This window comes from Mesoplodon densirostris, chromosome 1, assembly GCF_025265405.1.
Source record: "Mesoplodon densirostris isolate mMesDen1 chromosome 1, mMesDen1 primary haplotype, whole genome shotgun sequence".
NCBI classification, from domain to species: Eukaryota; Metazoa; Chordata; class Mammalia; order Artiodactyla; family Ziphiidae; genus Mesoplodon; species Mesoplodon densirostris.
This window is the reverse complement of record NC_082661.1, coordinates 147603227-147621183: the sequence shown is the minus strand read 5'-3', so window position 1 is coordinate 147621183 and position 17957 is coordinate 147603227. Positions and strand designations below refer to the sequence as shown.

Genomic DNA, 17957 nt, shown 5'->3' with positions numbered 1-17957 from the left:
CAACAAACATCTTGTGCACTTAACATTATTTACTTGTATAGATCCATGGGAAAGCGTCCAAAAGGAAGAACTGATGGGTCAAAGATTATCCAAGACGTCATTGATATAGATTCTAGTTCTTTATATGTGTGGGTCTGTTTATGAGCTCTCTATTCTATCAATTTATACACGTCTACACTAAAATCATGCTGTCCTAATTATTAGTGCTTACTAATAAGTTCTCATGTCTGGCACCACAAGTCCTCCCTTATTTTTCTTCAGAGATAGCTTGGCTACTGTTCTTCCCTATTCAATTTATAGTCATCTTTTCAAGTTCCAAAAAAAACTGTTATAGGTGAACTATAATCAAATCATTATATAACATATAAAAACATTTTCTTCATTAGACCAAAAGGTCTTTCTACACTTTTTATCATTCTAATGAAGAAAAGCCAAGCTTCTCTTTTCACTAGTTATGTAACCTGGAGGAAGTTTCTACTTCTTTACCAGTAAAAAATGTAGGTAATAAATTAGAACCCCATAATTACCAGCCCTGAGAGAATGCAAAGCTGGGTACATTACAATTGGAGATTCTTGGTCTCTCAGCTTTTCCACCCTTCTCTAAAAGGGACTAGGACAAAATTCTTACTTCCTAGGAATGTAGGGCAGATGACGGAACTAGAATATAGGATGGAGATATTGAGGACAAGGCCTGGTAGGGAACCCAGAGCCCATTAGGAAGTGGGGAGGCAGATGTATTTTCCTAGCTTCATCTTCCCTGGATTGGGCCAAACAAAATAGGCCCCAAGGTAAGAAAAAGGTTACTGAAGTCATTGCTGTTGTCCAATAAGTCCCAGTAAGCCCTATGATTATCCCATTGACAGTTAAAACAAAGTAGATATCTACCACTAGGCGATACCAAACTTTAGTCGGGAATATGCTGTATCTGGATCCAGCAGCCCGACTTCCAGAACTTACTCCAGAATTCACAGCACTAATCACGCAGGGTGGCCCCAGACACTTCAGTGGCCTTGCAATAATGCGACACTGCATTTTACGTGACAATTTTTTGGGCCCCATTTACTGTGCTGTGTTGTGGTTTTACCATACTGACTTCTATACAGGGATGTTTGGTGTGCTCTAGGCCAGAGATATGAAACACAAGTTAACTTACACCTATACTTTCTCCTAAGTAGTCTTTATTTGCTCCAGTTATGCCAGAAGTCTAACAATGACAGCTAGGGACACTACTTAGCTATGTTGTGTGCTCTTTATTACTACCTTATTAATATTAGTTATTAATAATGCCACCACCAACACTTTTCACATGTCTGTGTGCCAGGTATTACTTAGGCATTTTATATACATTATTTATAACACTTATAGCAACCTTATACAGTAGTATTTGTCCCCTGTTTTACAGATGAGGGGACTGAAGTTTAGAAGTCAGTGCATACTTCTCTAGAAAATACTGTGTGCCCAGTTTCTGATATATGAAAATGCATTTAATAAATGGAACAAATGAGGAAAGAAAACTTTCAGTTTTATCATATTATAGCTAGGAAAGAGACAGAAACAGAAGTGAGAGAAGAAGTATGATCTCATCTTTAATTTTTGGAAGAAAAAACACAACCTCTAAAAATTTTAAGAATGAACACTATCAGGATGCTCAGATGTTCTTGAAATTCCTACTTCTCCCCTTATTTACAATAATAAAAAAATTCCCAAGCTGAACCTCCAAAAATGGGGGCTGGGGTGGGAAAGAATCCCAGTTCAGTTTATAGAGAAAACGTTCTACTTTCATGGAGTAGTATCCCCATCTATAGCATCAAGAATTTTTTAGATCTTGCCATTTGCATGATTTTGGAAGCAGATCTAATTCTATTTGAACATTCAAGAAGGATATATCTAGTAGACTCTAAAGAATACCCAAGTTTTATTCCAAAGCTATTCCCACCACTACTTCCCCAAATCTAATGCTTTTAGCACATCATGAAAGTAGAAAACCACAAAACCAGGTTAAGACATGGACAATGGGGAGTCAGCAAGGTGCGCTCATTATGTAAATGACCAGCCCTCAGTGCAAAGGACAGTGGAAAAACTCATGACTCAGCAAAATCACAAATAACCCCATAACCTTCAGGGCTGCTCACCAACATCTAAAATGCTAATGTCATGTGATAAATTGGAAGATTGGGATTGACATGAATACACTGATGTGTATAAAATGGATGACTAATAAGAACCTGTGGTATAAAAAACTAAATAAAATTCAAAAATAAATAAATAAATAAATAAATAAAATGCTAATGTCAAACCTGAAAATACTAAGGATCTACTCCTCCTTCTGATACTTCACAATAAGCACCCATAAAACTAAGCCAAAAGCCTGAAGTGGCTCATAAGCCTGGTTTCCCAATCTTGTTTGTTTCAACGAATAAATGTATGGCTAAAATTCAATATAAAAAGAAAATTGCTTAAAGATACTAAATGCTATAGTGCTTTTACCATGGATTCTAAAGCCTCTGGTACTAATATGCTAATATTTGTAGTTGGCCATGACACCCAAATTATTCTTCTGACTTTCTTGAAAAAATAAAATTAGTCCTTTATCATCTTGAATTAATTTTGTTTCCATGGTGAATCACACTCATTTCATCACATTTATATAAACTCAATCCTTTGTCTAATTTGTTATGAATTAAACTTTAATTTTATAAGATGCTGGCCATTTCACCTAATTTTGTATCACTGATTTTTACGAATCAGAAAAATGTTATTTACAAAGAGAACTAGGGGCTTCCCTGGTGGCGCAGTGGTTAAGAATCTGCCTGCCAATGCAGGGGACACGGGTTCGAGCCCTCATCCAGGAAGATCCCACATGCCGTGGAGCAACTAAGCCCATGAGCCACAACTACTGAGCCTGCGCTCTAGAGCCCGCGAGCCATAACTACTGAGCCCACGTGCCACAACTACTGGAGCCTGTGCACCTAGAGCCCATGCTCTGCAACAAGAGAAGCCACCGCAATAAGAAGCATGTGCACCGCAATGAAGAGGAGCCCCCGCTCACCACAACTAGAGAAAGCCCATGTGCAGCAACAAAGACCCAACACAGCCAAAAATAAATCTATTAAAAAAATAAAATAAAATAAAAAAATAAAGAGAGAACTAGCTTTCTAATCTTCAGCAAGTCACTGCAACTAAGAACATTGATATATAAGATGAAAAAAACAGATAGCATTTATTGGACACTTTCTACGTGCCGGGCATTATCGTATTTAATTCTCACCACTCTTTTACAGAGAAGGAAAGAATTAGTGGGTAATAACTTGCCCAAGTTACACGGCAAGTAAATGACACAGCTGGAATAAAAACACTTGCCGTGGTTATCTCCCAGTTTATTGTAATGACCAGCTGGTACAAGGGATACAGAGTTCTTTGTGCATTTTGAAGAGATCTAAATATGTGATGATGAGACATAATAATGTCAGATAAAGACATGACAAATTATTCAAGAAACAAATAATTTATAATATATGAGGTCAAGAACTAACCCACAAGTAATATATACTCCTCAAGATTGATCCAACCATGTATTGATATTTCAATACGCCTGGGGCTGTCCATCTCATCAAACTAAAACTAAATCACATTTTAATACATGTATATTATGTGGGACAAAAGTAAAAGTCCTATTAAATTCCACATATGCTACATTGATTACTCTCCGGAGCTATTAAACCCTACACCATTTTAATACGGGAAAAAATTGGGTTCGTTTGTCATGGTATTTCAGAAAGTTCTATTGATCTTTACTTCACTTTCTATAGTTTAATTAGTTTTGCAGAAGCTAAAAAGACTTGCCTTTTACTAGGAAAGAGAAAACCTACATGGGATTTTTTTTTAAGTCATTGTTGAATTTGTTACAATATTGCTTCTGTTTTTTTTTTTTTTGCGGTACGCGGGCCTCCCACTCTTGTGGCCTCTCTGGTTGCGGAGCACAGGCTCTGGACGCGCAGGCTCAGCGGCCATGGCTCACAGGTCCAGCCGCTCCGCGGCATGTGGGATCTTCCCAGACGGGGGCACAAACCCGTGTGCCCTGCATTGGCAGGCAGACCCTCAACCACTGCGCCACCAGGGAAGCCCTGCTTCTGTTTTATGTTTTGGTTTTTTGGCCCCAAGGCATGTGGGATCTTAGCTCCCCTACCAGGGATCAAACCCACACCCCCTGCATTGGAAGAAGAAGTCTTAACCACTGGAGTGCCAGGGAAGTCCCTGGACTATTATTTTTTTAAAGGAAGAGGAGGATGAAGACAAGGACAATGGGGCAGGGGAAAGGACAAGAGAGGAGGAAGGGGAAGAGGAAAAAGAAAAACCTCCAAGGGGTCGTCTGTGCACTGAAGTTCTGAAGTCAGTGCAATTAAGAGCAACTTTTAGCTGAGAAGAGAGACACTGCTAAGTAGAAGAAAATCATGGGAAACAAAGGAGAAAAGGCACAATAGGGCCTGAATGTCAGTGCACGGAGTTTGCAATTTCTTTTGCAGGAAGAAGAAATACCTCTATGATTTAACTAAGTAAAGAAGTGCAAATGCTGATTACCAAACCACTCACAGACCTACATTTAGCACACAGAAATGCCAGGGATCAACCACAATGAGGCCTAGTCCAAGTCCGTTCATGGTACAGTGTTTCTGGTCCTCAGCTCCCCCTATATCTCTACTGACCTCAGCCTTAGCATCTTATGATCCCAGCTAAACTAAGAGATCACAGAAAGCAAATCTGGCTTTCAGAAAGCACAACTTTAAGAGGAAAATTCTTTTCCACCTCTACTAAAAAAAACCTTTATGGAAGGTACAAATTAAATTGTTTTTATCTTTGATTAATGCATTTATCTATGTCACGTATTCAAAATTATTTTTAAACAAAACAAAGCCAAAAAATTATTTTTATTTTCAGATTTCAGAATTCAGTGTCTTTTCACATATATTGTAAAAACAAAGGCAAAGTATAAATGATTACATAATTCAAATATTTTTATATTAGCTATGTTAAAAAAGACTATCAAATCAATTAACTTTTATATCTTAACATTTGCTGTTTCCTGCTGTATTATATATTCTATTCCATTTTACACAACAGAAACAAAACTCCCTGTCCAAACATGCCATGTGCTGTGCAAAATATGGTTTTCTTTCTTTTAGGCGGCCTGACTTTTTTTCAAAACACTACAGTGTGCATGACAGGAAATATATGGAACATCTTTGAATGATGTATATAACTTTTTAAAGACTACAAACTACAAAAACATTTTCATATCAGTACAGGTATTTTCTTTTTAATATGCATTTATTCATTTATTTTGGCTGTACCAGGTCTTAGCTGCGGTAGGCGGGATCTTTTAGTTGTGGCATGCAGGCTCTTAGTTGTGGCAATGGGAACTCCTAGTTGTGGCATGCATACGGAATCTAGTTCCCCAACCAGGGATCGAACCCAGGCTGCCTGCACTGGGAGCGTGGAGTCCCACCCACTGGACCACCAGGGAAGTCCCTCAAATCAGTACAGGTATTTATACATATACTTGTACTGACTGTGAATAGTAAAAATATATAACATGATATCTGACACTACTTACCTATTTATATCTTTACTATCTATGCCATTCAGATGTTGAGCTCAGGAGTGCAGTACCTAGAACAATGCCACCCAACAGTAGGCATTCTAATATTCACTGAATGAATAAACATAAACAATTCATTATCCTGAGGTCTTCTCGATTGTCTGAAAACCATTTGCACTTGACAACTCAGTCTTACTCAAGTCAAATCACCCCTGTTCCTCAACTATCACTGCACAATTATTACATGTTGAAATGAAGGCTTGAAGGCTACACAGAGAATTTCTGTGAAAGTGGAGGTAAAAAGGGATTGAAGTAGGTGAATGACAGGCGGACTACAGTTGCTGCTAAAAGCTCAGATTTTACATACTTTTTTTTTTTTTTTTTTTTGCAGTATGCGGGCCTCTCACTGTTGTGGCCTCTCCCATTGCAGAGCACAGGCTCCGGACACGCAGGCTCAGCAGCCATGGCTCACGGGCCCAGCCGCTCCGTGGCATGCGGGATCTTCCCGGACTGGGGCACGAACCCGTGTCCCATGCATCAGCAGGCGGACTCTCAACCACTGCGCCACCAGGGAAGCCCTACATACTTTTTATTCAGCTCCATTTTGCTAACATGATTTCATGTCTTGGATGGTAAACGAAGGTAGAAAAATGGGGAGTGATAGGTACAGGACACGGAAGCCTCAGGCAATTGACAGAAGTATAATTAAATTATAGGAATTTTGTTTTTGTGAACCAGAAGTTTAGACATAACATCCTAAATAAGGTAACTGAAACATGAAGGCAAAATTAGCAAAAAATAAGAAATACAGACTCTGCAGAAACAAAAGAGCTTACCTGCTTTAGAACTTCAACTAAAACTAAACAAAAAATGAAATCTACTGCTAAGTCTCTTCTTTCAAGAAGATAATCTCTTTCACGTTGCTGTTCATCCCTGAAACAAGAATCCCAAATTAGGACTGCATTAAAACTGTAAGTTCTCAAATAGCTCTTGGTTAGTACTTCATGTTATTTATTGAGTTCCTAATACACATGGTGTCCCACAGCAATCGTTACAAGTTTTTATGATAACCCAATGTATGTATTACATGTTCTTATGTTCTTTCTCTTTTTGTACATTAGGAACTTATATGCACATCCCACTGTTACATCTATCAGAAATTAAACCTAATCTAGAATTAGTAAGAGGAAGAAAAACACGAAAATACAGTGCCAGGTCATTTTTTCACAAATCTAAGTTGAAAAATCACAAGTGGCATCTACTGAAGTACAATTCTAAACCATGGGCCATCACCTGAACACAAGTAGATGTTTTACTTAAAGCCATGATCTCCCTGGGAAATTTGAAGACAAGTTCGAGGATTTAACACCAAGAAGAGTCTCATGGTATAAGAATTTAGGGTTTTGGCTGTCTTCCTGTATCGCAACAACTGTTTCCCTTCACAAACCACGTGAACAGGACTTCCTTTGAATATTTTCTTAACTTCTTCTATGACTGTTAAGGCTCCTCACTGAACTACAGAAATTCCGTTTTGCATCACTAGTCCCAGTGATCACTCCTGTAGGGCAGCACCTACTTTAACGGATATCTTTCCTTGATTTACAGTTTAAGTATGGACTATCTTTTCCCCTTGTTACCACTTCATAACAAAAGTAACCAAACAATAACAATCGTCAGTTGATAACACTATTACCCGCTTCATTGGAAGTGTTTTGAGCCCAGGTCACACAGTAGAAAATGAGCCACTTACCCCTTAGATTTTGTGCTAGACCGAGGCCTATACTCATAAGACTCATCTTCAGCTCCATTCTGGCGTCTGTACCAGTCAAACAAGGTGCGAAGTAAGGAAGGGAGACAGTGCTCTGCTACTGAGCTCATAGAGCTTATCAACTGAAAATACAAGACGGTACCAGAAGTAAAATACAACATCAAAGTGCCATGCTCCTCAGGCTACTAGCAATCACTTAGAAATGAGTAACATTTCTAGAATAAAAATACACTAAACGCAGTAACTCCAAAGCAATAAATGTGTTTTAAAATAAAAGGGAAAAAAATAAATACATAAAATGCCACTTACATGTAAATATTTTAAAAAATAAAATAAAATAAGGGCTAGGGGTTTAGCCAAGTAATAAAGTAAAGTGAGCTAAGTTTCACCGGCTATTAACATTTATCCAAATCCATTCAGAGACTTTCCACCTTTTTCCTGTCTCCATATGCTACTCACATGTGTAAAAACTTGACCATCAGTAACATCCCTGATTACACACATGACACCTCTGGGTGAACTGTATAACAGAGAACATGAAACAACCACAACTACTTCCTCCCCACCCCCCCAGGCCAGTTCCTCTCTGCTCATGTGAATGAAATGTTCTAAAATGTTGCCACTAGAAGGGATGAAGAGATGCAGAAACAGAGAAGACTACACCATGTTAGAACTGTGGGAAAAGCTCCACTTTATTCTGTGCTGCTATAACACCGAACAGGGAATTATAATTACACAATTAATTTATGATACAAATAAACATATTAGAAATGTGGTATATGCATGCTTTTAAAGCTTAGAATATATAAATGAACAGCAGAAAGATAAGTGAAGTGGGATGGACACCTGCAACTCAATTTGAGGCATCCCTTAAACTATCTGAATTGTAGGTGAGTTATCAGATTCATTTCATGAATGAACCCAACTTGCCTGTAGTGGTGGTAAGAGGTACATCAGCTACCATTAGTCATCCCTAAGGTCACTCTTCATCTTGAGGATCCAGAGAAAAAACATTCTCTCTTCACAAAAGACTCTGTATCTGATTCAACCCATTGCTCGTAAAATTCGTATTTTAGAATTAGCATACAGTAAAACATGCTTCACTTTGTTTTGCTTAACTAAAAAACTACGGGTTGCAGGAATACTCAAGGTCTCGTTCAGGTCCACGACTGTAGGAAGTATCAGTTAATAAAGATAAATTGATACCTCTAGGAATTAAACATTTATTTTTCCTAATATTTTATATTTTTCATATAAAAAGAATGAAACAGTTTGATTATGTATGATATTTTTCTTTTTCATGATCTCTGCCTTCCTTTAATCATGCTTTTATTTATAAATTACCATAACATGACAGGTGAATAGTTTCTAATATAGGGCATTAAAGTAAAAACAAGATTCTAATTTTATTCAACCACTTTTGAAAATTTATATTTCATTAACAATGAACAATACCACTCAAAGGAATCCCTTTTAATACCTAAAGAAGGAACAACAAAACACCATCTGCTACTGTAAATACATATTAAAGCAGATTACTCCACTCATAGCTTTTTATTGTGGAAAAAAATCAAGGTATGGAGCATAATATATAGTTTTATTAATCATTTACATAAAAAAAGAAATGGAAGTTTTCCTTAAAATGTTGTTTAATAAGATTTCATATTGATTGTTCATTCATCATTAGTAAAATGGATTCAAGATGTGAATAATCTAAATACCTTTAAAATAATATATTAACAATACATTAATAATTAATTAATAACTAGTAACAATTAGTACCTTTTGTAATGGCATTAAGATTTTAAAAGGGTTATATGAGGTGATCTTATTATTACTGTAACAGAAAACTAGCCTTCTTATTTACCGTTTCTTCTTAGACCAGTGGCGCTATTTACTAAGTGTGTGCTTCAGAATCACCTAGGGAGCTGTTGCAAAATACACGTGCCAGAGCACTGCTCTTGGTGATTCGGAGTCAGCAGAACTGGAGTGGGATCCAGAAACAGCATTTTGGTAAGCCTCCACCAAGTAATCCTAACCAGTCATCTTTATCTAATCAAGCAGACTAATATGAACATTAACTTCGATTTCCTAGATACATAATTATGAGAAGAGTAGCTCAGGAATACTAGATGGCAACAGAAAGCTGATCTGGGTTATTGGGTTTTGCAGACAATCAACATATAATGAAATAAGTCTTGAGCAAACATAATTATGACAAAAATAACACTTGATCTAACATTCAATATCAGGAAGAGGAAAGAAATGACATTAGAGGATTACCACTAAATTTTAGATATTGATATTATATAAAAAGGTTTTTGGATTTGCAGGGGTTTTTTGGAGGGGGAGGGTTGGCCATTGTATATCTTCCTTTTTAAGCTTCGTTGGCTTTTTGACACAGACAGTCCACTTGGCCTTTGCACAAGCACGGATACAAGTAGTTAATGCCTCTTAGGGCAACCCTCAACTGCTGGAGATGGGGGCTGCAGATAAATGCTCTAGCTCTCCATTCTTCAGAAAGACAAAACTGGGTGACATTCTGTATGATTCTCAGAATGGAATGAACCCCCAGTGCCCAGAGCAGTGAATCTCTATCAGTTCTTCCTCTTCCCTGCCTCAATCTCTCAAGTCTCCTCCTTGGAATCTCTTTCCAGAACCAAGTCCTTGTCTCTGGCTCCGCCTTCAAAATGGGGTGGAATGGGAGAGAACCAGGCTGGATGTTTCAGTATAAAGGTTCTGATACCCTCAACAGGAAAAAATAAATGTTAAAAGGTCAAATATTATTATGTAAAAAATTGTATACAAGGAAAGATTGAGGGATATGACTGGAAATCTTTTAAGAAGTTTTCAAAGGGCATAGTAAAGAGGGTACCAATGAAAAGCAAAGTTTTAAAATGCTTAATGAACAGAAATCAATAAAGTTCACAGCTCATTCTATGAACTATGAAGTTCACAGTTCATGACTCATTCTATTTGTTCTGTTAAAAAACAGACTACCAGTTCCAGACTGAATCTAGTGTATAAAAACATACAGGACCACTAAACAAAATGAATAAATTTCTTAATATTGGATGTATTTGGATCAGACTGTTAGGATAAACATTTTCCTTTCAGGAAAAAATATTCCCCCCACATTAGCATACCTGGTCAAACTGAAGATCTTCACCCCTCTGAAGAGATCTAGATAATGGCTTCTCCTACAATTGAAAAAAAAAAAGTATATATGCAAAATATTAGAAATCTTACTGATAATAAACAGTTGAGATTCGTGAGATGGTTTTGTTTTATTTGTAATTAGATTGTTTCAAGGAAAGGTTCTAATCTGCTAATACAAACAAAATTTAATATTATTAGTTTAACTTAGAATAGCATACCTAGCACGACCCCTTGTGTCAGCCTTTCTACCTACTTGCCTTGCTGCTTACCCCACGTATAGTTACCTAACTTAATGAACATAAGAGATGTCTCAAATTATGTTCACATATATTATGACTGATTCTTTTCTTGAGATGTTTTAGGATGATTTTCTAAACTTTCTACTTTATGCTTTTTTTAATTGAATTTTTATTCAATAAATATATTTACTGAAATATATATCATAGGAAAACAAATGCCATTTTTCCATGAAAAAAACTGGAATTTAGAAATATGTATATTCTGAAGCTTATCTATCCAAGAGCCCCAATTTCCTTCTCTCATTTATTGCTATAACTTCATGAAAATAAACTCACAAATGTATCTGCCACTGAAATTTAAAAATTCCTAATCTAACTATCAGAGAACCACATTTCTAACTAATTTAATTGGGGTCAGTAAAATACCTGAATTCCATAGCGCTTGACTTTCTTAATAGGGAAAGGTTTTTGGCATGTCCTTGGCACTTGAGCCCTTATATGCTAAGCACACTTTGGTAATTATCTTGCAGGCAAGTCATCAATTTCTAAAAGCAACTATTATACACTACAAACATGCAACATGATGAGGATCCCGTCCAATAATATATATGCCCAATTAACTAGCTCTAAAATTTAAGTAAAACAGTAAGTCTCATAGCAAGTCCAATAGAACATTGTTTTTAAAAGTATCTAAAAGTTTGAAAATTACTGAGCTATCCTAATGTGAATTGTGTATTTAAAACCTGGGCTGGGGGTGGTGTAGGAGAGATAATAAGCTGTTTCTTACCAACTTACTTGACTTATTTGATCCCCCTCACTTGATCCCTCTTGTCACTGTAATATTAAATTTAAAGGTCTTCAGTAGTATTTTGAGGAGTGTTGATCTAAGTAGTTTATTACTCACATAGGATGTTTATATAATAAAGTATGGCCAAGCAGATTAAAAGAGAGCAATAACCTTCTCAGAAACACTTACACTGTTTTCTTATACCTCACACTTTTCACTTCTCAACAACTCATGCTTTCTCAAAGATTTCTGAAGATCTGACATCCTCACAGAGCTTTCCCTAAATCAAAAAGTGAGGATGAGTTATTTTTTCCATAACTCAGAAATGATGTTTAAATGCAAAAGAACACTCATGTTACCATCAGTACAAAAATATGAAATAAGTGGACTGCACTAAATGCTGTATAAATTACTAATCAAGGACTTTGTATTAACGTCTCGGTTTGATTACAGTATGGTTGAGGATGGCCTAATCGTTGTCAAGCAGATGTACTTTCAATGTGAGATTTTGAAAGGATAACTATTTAAAACATGTTTATAGTACATGCAACCCATTGCCACAACAACTAAAAAGAATATAAATTATTCTCTATATTCACATATAGACGAATGCAAAGACTTATGTACCAGAATGTTTACTGTAGTATTTTTTTCACAGTAGCCTCAAGTTGGGGTAAGTCCCAAACAGCTTATCCATAGACACTGGTAAAAAAAAAAAAAATTATAGTACTTTCTTTTATTGAAATAATATTCAACATTAGAGAGAAAGAGACAAATATATATGGGCTGATAATAGAACAATCTCTCATTTACATTGTTAAAATAAAAATAGGGACAGAGGGTCTTCCCTGGTGGCGCAGTGGTTGGGAGTCTACCTGCCAATGCAGGGGACACGGGTTCGTGCCCCGGACTGGGAGGATCCCACATGCCGTGGAGCGGCTAGGCCCGTGAGTGATGGCCGCTGAGCCTGCGTGTCTGGAACCTGTGCTCCGCGGCGGGAGAGGCCCGCATACAGAAAAAAAAAAAAAAAAAAAATAGGGACAGAAAAAATATACATATAAAAACTCCCATTTGTGTTTTTTTTTTAAAAAAAATAAAGATGGAGGGTGCTACAGAGATTGATAAATAATAGACATGAAAGATGGTATACTAAAAACTATGGACAGTGATTATCTTGATCCAGAATGGAAGGAAGGGTCATTATTTTTATTACATAACCTTTAAAACTATTTCCACTTTTTATAATGTTATTATTTTATAATAATATTAATAGATCAATAATGAATCTAAGGTGCACAATCCTTTATACTCTAATTTGATCCTTTAGTATCTATGTATAGAGTACCAACAGCAACATGTAGCTTCCAGGGAAAGCAAAAGAATTTACTGAAAAGATTTTTGCAGCATAACAATGATACTGAAATATTTCAATAATTTGCAACTAAAGATGGCAATCTCTCCTAAACAATCCCTGTCCTTGTAGAGCTAAAAGTCTAATGACAGAGCAAAGAAAATATATATTATCTTAGACAGACTTCATAGGATAGGAAGTTGCAATGGAGGTGAAGATTTTAGAATGACCACTGAGAAGATGACATTTAAGTCACAATCAGAGGGAAGTGAGTAAGCTTGCCATGCAGAGTGAAGGAAAGATAATCCAGTCAGTACCTTGGAACTCCCCAAAGGCTCAGGAACTGGAGAATTTCAGTACTATGAAAGTGTGGGTGAAGGTGAAGTTAAAAATAAGAGGACTGGTTGAACGATAGTTTAGGAAACCCTCCCTCCCATTCCCTTCACCCACTCTACTTAGCAGGTTGGCTGTCCCTCCAACCTACCCACAGAGGAACTGCCCTTCTTACGAAAGGGCAAAACAGAGATGTCGACTGGAGGATACTACAGTTGAAGACGAGGTACCACACTGAAGACAGGGAACTTAAGTAAAAAGGTATATACTAAATATCAAAACCCCCAGTTATCTTCTGCCTCTACATCCCCAGAATGCTAGCAGCCAAGTCTAAACCCTCCCATTTGGGCTACTGAAGGACTCCTCCAAGGGACTCTGACTAGCTTCCAACAAAAGATCTGACATTGATGGTTCAGATGATTACACAGTAAAGACCACAGTCAAAAAGGCCCCTCCATGTACACAGAGCTTCCAATCAGCTGTTTAGTGCCTCAATCATAATAAATAACATATAATATGTTATAAAAAGCATGTGAGGAGAAGGGGAAACTAACAGAAAAATAAGTTTGGAGGAAATAAGAGATCAGAAACTCTTTAAAATACATATTTAATATTATCAAAAAAAAACAGTGGACAGTGCAGAGTTGTAAAAATGCTGGGTCTAAACCAAATACATACAGTCTAAATCAGCAGGTGACTGGTTAAAACCCTTTTTCCTCTCTTCTTTTCTGGTTGCTGGCAATCTAAAACAGTAACAGATAAGCTTGGATGTGTCTGGATCATTACCCATGATTGATCTACCTCCTTTTAGGAAGAAAGAAACCTACCTAAGGTATCTGATTGCATAGTTTGCAAGCTGCAATTTTAATCAATGGTTGCCTTTCCTTCTTGAATCTTCCTTCTAAGATAAAAATGAAATTGTGGCTAAAGTCAAGCTCAGCTAATCTTCTAATCTTTTGCCTTACTTAACCTCCTTTTATTGTGGCTTCTAATGTAAGAATGAAAAGGCCAGTTCTCTCATTTTAGTGATTGATTAAATTCTTTTAGCAAAAGCCATTCACATTTGTGCTTCTAAGTTTTCATGTAACCTACTGTCCATCTGACCATGAGAAATGCTAGCCTCCTTTTATGTAACAACTCGTGGATGCTGTTTTCTTTAAAGAGGCTCCATGGAAGTTTCATTCAAGAACGCAAGAGACTCATCTTGAATGGCTGTTTATTACTGGAAAGGGTACAAATAAATTTCAATATAAATGAGATCACAATAAACGCATTTGAAGCTATAATAAAAACCTTGTGATAATGTTAGATTAAATGTATTTTCATTATCTAATCTTGAGGCTGGGTAGACGATACACCATCTACTCAGACTTGGACATAAATGAAACAAAGCTGGCACAGATCTGATTCAGACAAGAAGAAATTATGCTGGTATATAGGAGTGAGGCGGGTAAAATCTGTAAAATATGATGGGGATTTTCTCAGCCAGTGTTTGTCCTTGGCTGCTGTCGTCTACAACACTGGGGGTTTTCCTGGTGTGTCAGGAGGAGTAAGCAGGGATGCCTCTTCTCTCTTAAGTGTGATGATGGGGTGGAAACACCTATTTTCTAATGGAATCCTCACCACTACTCACCAAAACTTAATAATCTCATTTTAAATTACACAGCAGATGTTTCTGAAATTAACTGGTAAATGAATGAATAAAATATAGTCAACATCAGACTATTCTGAAAGAACTATCAGAAGCTCTGGCTAACACAAGGATACTATGCTTTGGGGCTTCCCTGATGGCGCAGTGGTTGAGAGTCCACCTGCTGATGCAGGGGACACGGGTTCGTGCCCCGGTCCGGGAGGATCCCACATGCCGTGGAGCGGCTGGGCCCGTAAGCCACGGCCACTGAGCCTGCGTGTCTGGAGCCTGTGCTCCGCAGTGGGAGAGGCCACAACAGTGAGAGGCCCGCGTACTGAAAAAAAAAAAAAAAAGGATACTATGCTTTGTTAGAAGTAAAAGGGCACAGGCCACAGCAATGTTCTTAAGGCTACATTCAATTTAAAATACAAACTAAGCACCTACCACCAAGGGCTTTTTACTTTTACTAAGCACCTACCACCAAGGGCAGTGCTGCAGGTACAGAGGAAAGAGAGACCTGGTTCCTGGTATCAAGTAGCTCACATCAGAAAAGATAAACATGTCAGCAATTAACCATAATATGACAATGTCAGAATCGAGGAGTATGAACAAATTATTATGGTAAAACAAAGATTCATTTAGTTTGGGGAAGGATCACTATGTTAGAGGGAACATGTGGGAAGTTGGAAGAATGAATAGAGGTTTAAAAACAGAGGAATTAAAAGCATTTTAAGACTTCCCTGGTGGCGCAGTGGTTAAGAATCTGCCTGCCAATGCAGGAGTCACAGGTTCGGGATGTGGTCCGGGAAGATCCCACATGCCACGGAGCAACTAAGCCCGTGTGCCACGATTACTGAGCCTGTGCTCTAGAACCCACGGGCCACAACTACTGAAGCCCATGCACCTACAGCCCTTGCTCCGCAACAAGAGAAGCCACTGCAATGAGAAGCCCGCGCACCACAAAGAAGAGTAGCCCCCGCTCACCACACCTAGAGAAAGCCCGCGTGCAGCAACGAGGACCCAATGCAGCCAAAAATAAATAAATAAACGACATAAAAATAAAATGACACTTTGAACAAAAAAGCATTTTAGATTGAGAGAAAAATAAAAAATACATCAGAACAACAGAATATATAGAGGATACTTTTTTTTTTTTTTTTTTGCGGTACACAGGCCTCTCACTGTTATGGCCTCTCCCGTTGTGGAGCACAGGCTCCAGACGCGCAAGCTCAGCGGCCATGGCTCACGGGCCCAGCCGCTCCGCGGCATGTGGGATCCTCCCGCACCGGGGCACAAACCCGCGTCCCCTGCATCGGCAGGCGGACTCCCAACCACTGCGCCACCAGGGAAGCCCTAGAGGATACTTTTAAGTGTCACAGCACACATCAGGATGGGAGAATCATGAGACATTACACAAACTGTAATGAGACTGTGAAGAGGCTGAAATGACTCACCAAGAACTTGAATTTAATCCATAGCAATGAAAAGGAAGCAAGATTTCTAAAGCAGAAAGGCAATAATATTTGTATTTTAGATGAGGAAAAGTCTGGTGAGAACAAGGAAAATGGAAAGGAGATGGACCACTTCTTGACTGCTTAGAAGGCTAATGCAATGGCCTAATATGACAGAACCTGGCCCTGAGCTAGGACAGTAACAACGGCATTGGGAGAAAAAGGAAGGAGAAAGATGTAAAATCACCATATTATAGACTCATTCAAATTAGGTAATTTCACTCGTATTTTCTTTTAACTATTTTACTCTGAAGACTTTCACATTTCAAAATTAAAATTCCTTTAAGAATATAAAATATTTCAGAGCTCTTAGGACCATAGCACATGGTGCTGTTTAAAAATTTTTATAGGGTTTCCCTGATGGCGCAGTGGTTGGGAGTCCACCGGCCAATGCAGGGGATACGGGTTCGTGCCCCGGTGCGGGAGGATCCCACATGCCGCGGAGCGGCTGGGCCTGTGAGCCGTGGCCGCTCGGCCTGTGCGTCCGGAGCCTGTGCTCCGCAACGGGAGAGGCCACAACAGTGAGAGGCCCGTGTACCACAAAAAAACAAAAATTTATAAAATAGGTAAAAGTTTTAAAAATGTGCTGTGTAAGTTGCAAATTGCTGAAACCAGCTGATTGCTGAGGGTTCATTATACTATAATCTCTACTTTTATCTAAGTTTAAAAATTTTAATAAACATTTTTTCAGGCTTATTGAGATATAAGTAATAAATAAAGGTGTAATATATTTAAAGTATACAATGCGATATATACATATATACTGTGAAAGGATTCCCAACTTCAAGTTAATTAAAACATCCAGCACCTCACATATTCACTTTTTTCTTTTTCTTTTCTTTTTTTTTTTTTTTGGTGAGAACACTTAAGTTCTACTTTCTTGGCAAATTTCAGTTATACAATATAGTATTATCAACTATAGTCACCACGCTCCATAAACTTTTTTTACTGTATTTTTTAAAAAGTGGTTCCCGGGCTTCCCTGGTGGCGCAGTGGTTGAGAGTCCGCCTGCCGATGCAGGGGACGCAGGTTCGTGCCCCGGTCCGGGAAGATCCCACATGCCGCAGAGCAGCTGGGCCCGTGAGCCATGGCCACTGAGCCTGCGCGTCCGGAGCCTGTGCTCCACAACGGGAGAGGCTACAACAGTGAGAGGCCCGCGTACCGCAAAAAAAAAAAAAAAAGTGGTTCCCTTTCTGACTGTACATTATTTAAGTAGGCTAGTGTAGCGATCTATCATGTAATTCATAGACCATAGATGAAGAAAATAACATTTTATAAAGTACATTTCTAATCAAGCCTTATAATCACTAATTCATATCTATAGACTCTTGTAATCCCAATTTCTAAAACACTTTTATATTATATACATGCTGTAAAATATATATACATTGGTATAAAAACATTAATTTGATATGCAGAAAGTAATCGTGGAATGATTTAAATTGAATATAGTGAGATGAACAGCTTTAAAATATACATTTTGGTTATTGATCTTTTACTTATTATTATTTATTAAACCTCAAATACATTATTTCATAGATGCTTTCTTCAGAGTAGTTTCCTCTATTTAATGATCAGAAAGA

At 37.8% G+C, this 17957-nt stretch overlaps 1 protein-coding gene across 7 annotated transcripts in view; it reads right to left on the bottom strand.

The window, feature by feature from the left end:
• FRYL (FRY like transcription coactivator) overlaps positions 1-17957 on the bottom strand; it is a 252295-nt gene that overhangs the window by 121927 nt on the left and 112411 nt on the right. For all 7 annotated transcript variants that reach the window (XM_060110201.1, XM_060110192.1, XM_060110246.1 and 4 more), the window contains 3 exons: positions 10511-10564; positions 7347-7486; positions 6433-6529 (listed from right to left, as the gene is read on the bottom strand). In XM_060110201.1, the coding sequence (XP_059966184.1) occupies positions 6433-6529; positions 7347-7486; positions 10511-10564 (291 nt within the window). The remainder of the gene's footprint in view (positions 1-6432; positions 6530-7346; positions 7487-10510; positions 10565-17957) is intronic.